The following is a 2,905-nucleotide window of genomic DNA, read 5'->3' on the forward strand; positions in this document are numbered from 1 at the left end:
AAATAAATAAATAAATAACTATGAGGGTGTGGTGGTATACACTTTTACCCTAGCACGAGGGAAGCAAGGGAAAGTGAATGTCTGAGTTCAAGGCCAGCCTGTCTCCAGGGCTAGCAATAATAATGAAAGAAAAACACGAAGGCTCAGAGAGTTCTCCTGAGGCTACCCAGAGGAAGTATGAAGACAAAGAGCAAGACTACAGAATAGAATCTTGGATTCCCTCCACTCTACGGCGTAACTTCTCTCTGGGTATAAACTGAAGATTTACACATACAAACTTACCAAGAAGCCAGCTATCTTTATGCATCCCAGTTTCAAACTGACTGCATAGAGAAGACTGCTGTAGCACGGAACAGTCCTGGAGGCTACCTGGCCAGCGTGTCTCCACAGCCATTAGTACCCCTCTGATGTCACACACCACCAGACAGTTCAAAGAATGCAGACCCTTGCGGTTCACGTAAGAGAGGTCTTCAGCATTCGGTGCCTTGATTGCCACGTGGATACAGTCAACCACCCCTATGACTCCCGGCATCCCTGCCAGCCCACAGAACTCATCCTTCAGAGACTGGACGGCGGCCTCATCCGCTGGAAAGTGAATAAACTGTGAGGCCCTGTCCACGAGGGCCTCAGTGACATTGGCAACACATCGGCTCATGGAGGCTTGACTAATTCCAATTGCATCTCCCATCCGAGTCTGGAAGGAGCCTGAGGTATAGAAGCCCAATGCTGCCAGGATCTGAGTTTCTGGGCTAATAGCCCTAGATCGCTGAGTAGGTCGAGAAAGACTTGCCCCCAAGAGTTCCACTAAGTAGTAAATGAACTGTCGTGGAAATCCATACGTGGACATCAAATATTCATCAGTCACATCATCCAGCTTAAAACGGTCCAAGGTCCGGTGACCTCGGCCATACAGCAAGAGATCACAGTCAAGCACTGTTATTGGTATAGCCATAGCCAATGTAGATACACGTCTGTTTTTTCTGAATTTTTCCCAACGAACAGGTTGGCAAAAGAAGTGTCAGAATTCAACAGCTAAACCATCCGTTAAACGGCTCTGGCATCTAAAACCTTCTTCCTGCAAAGTAATTAAAGGAAAAAAAACAATTAGAGTTGAGTGGTGGTGGTACACACCTTTAAGACCAGAATTTGGGAGGCAGAGGCAGGCAGATCTGAGTTTGTGGTCAGCCTGGTCTACAGAGTGAGTTCCAGGACAGCCAAGGCTACACAGAAAAACCCTGTGTTGAAAGCAAAAAAGAAACAAAAACAAAAAGGAAAAGATAAAATAACTAGAAACCTACCAAAACCATACGAACTGACTCAAAACTACAACACCTTTCCAGCAATTCACTTTTTTTTTAAGTATTTATTTATTATGTATACAACATTCCTTCCATGCCTGCCTGCCAGAAGAGGGCACCAGACCTCATTACAGATGGTTGTGAGCCACCATGTGGTTGCTGGGAATTGAACTCAGGACCTTTGGAAGAGCAGGCAATGCTCTTAACCACTGAGCCATCTCTCCAGCCCAGCAATTCACTTTTTAACTCTGGATTTTCCTACACTAACTCACCGATATATGACAAATTTGGCCTAATTCTCAGACAATAGGAGTTCAATCTCAGTGACTCATTTCATGCTTGGCATTTCAACTGAGAACAGCAAAAGATTAATGCAGGTAATGGTCTGTACAGCAGCCAGGAAGCGGCTTACGAGTCATAAACACCTAAAGGCTTTGTCATGGAGGTTTGTTTTCCAAAGCCCTACGTAAGGCTCCACCTCGTAAGTACAAGACCGACGTGGGAGTGCTCAAACCAGTCTAACTAGGAAGCTAGGGGGGAAGAAAAGAAGTCCTTGACCCTGCCTGGGGACCTACTTCATCTGCCGTGGACTGGCATTCCCTTTATCTGAATTTTTTGTTGGTTTGTTTGTTTTTCGAGACAGGGTTTCTCTGTAGCTTTGGAGCCTGTCCTGGAAATCGCTCTGTAGACCAGGCTGGCCTCGAACTCAGAGATCCGCCTGCCCCTACAGGGATTAATGGCGTGCGCCACCACCGCCCGGCCCCCGCCTATCTCAAGGGGTCCAAATCCCCAGGCAGAAGGTTAGAAAGGAAGGCTAGCCAGTATGAAAAGAAAAGGAGAAACAAGTTTGGAAAGCCGGGGCCACTTTTACAACCCGCTTTTAAAATATTATTAAGGTCAGAGAGAGGGCTCCGAGGGCACTGGGGTGGGCTGAGAAGACTGCAGAAATGAGCCCATTCCCGACATGGTGGAAGGCAAGAACTGTCTGACGCAATTTGTCCTGGCGTCCACATCCCTGCCACAGCACACCCCTCCTCCAATACGTAAACATACATTTTGAAAAAGTTTATTCCTTTAAAGGTTGTGCAATGAAAAGATACCAAACCCAGGCATGGTGGCTCACTGTAATTCCAGTACATGGGAGGTGAAAGTAATGGAAGTGCGAGGCAAGCCTGGACTACGAGAGAGCCAGCCAAAAAAAGAATAATAAAACGAGACTCCCAAGACTGGACCAGCGCTAAACTAAGAGTAACGTCTGTAAAGTTGGAAGCTGAGGAAGCAGCATGGCCGAGTGTGCCAGGACATCTTGAGCAACAGTACCTTCTAATCTACCCTGAGTTACACAGAGAGACCTTGTCTCAAAAGAGCAAAATACTAGCCTGACTGCTCGGGCACCCGGAGTCGGCGGCGGCTGGCACGAGATCGCCGCAGCGGCAGGGCTACCGGGAGCGCACCCCGCCCGCCCAGCCCGAGAAGCCCTCCTCCGGAACCCGCGGCGGCGCGCAGGCCGCCACGCTGCGCAACAGCGGCACCGCCCCTTTCGCGTCAGCGCCCGTCCACGCCGCGTCCTCGGCACCGCCGCCGCCGCGACGTGCGCTTCGCTCCGA

At 49.2% G+C, this 2,905-nt stretch overlaps 1 protein-coding gene across 1 annotated transcript in view; it reads right to left on the reverse strand.

The window, feature by feature from the left end:
- The window catches only part of Harbi1 (harbinger transposase derived 1), a 10,020-nt gene extending 8,953 nt beyond the window's left edge, over positions 1 to 1,067 (reverse strand). The window contains exon 1 of the mRNA XM_005364156.3: positions 283 to 1,067. Coding sequence (XP_005364213.1) covers positions 283 to 952 — 670 coding nt within the window. The 5' untranslated portion in view covers positions 953 to 1,067. The remainder of the gene's footprint in view (positions 1 to 282) is intronic.
- Positions 1,068 to 2,905: the final 1,838 nt, after the last annotated feature.

Source organism: Microtus ochrogaster, assembly GCF_000317375.1.
Source record: "Microtus ochrogaster isolate Prairie Vole_2 chromosome 14 unlocalized genomic scaffold, MicOch1.0 chr14_random_1, whole genome shotgun sequence".
Lineage (NCBI taxonomy): Eukaryota > Metazoa > Chordata > Mammalia > Rodentia > Cricetidae > Microtus > Microtus ochrogaster.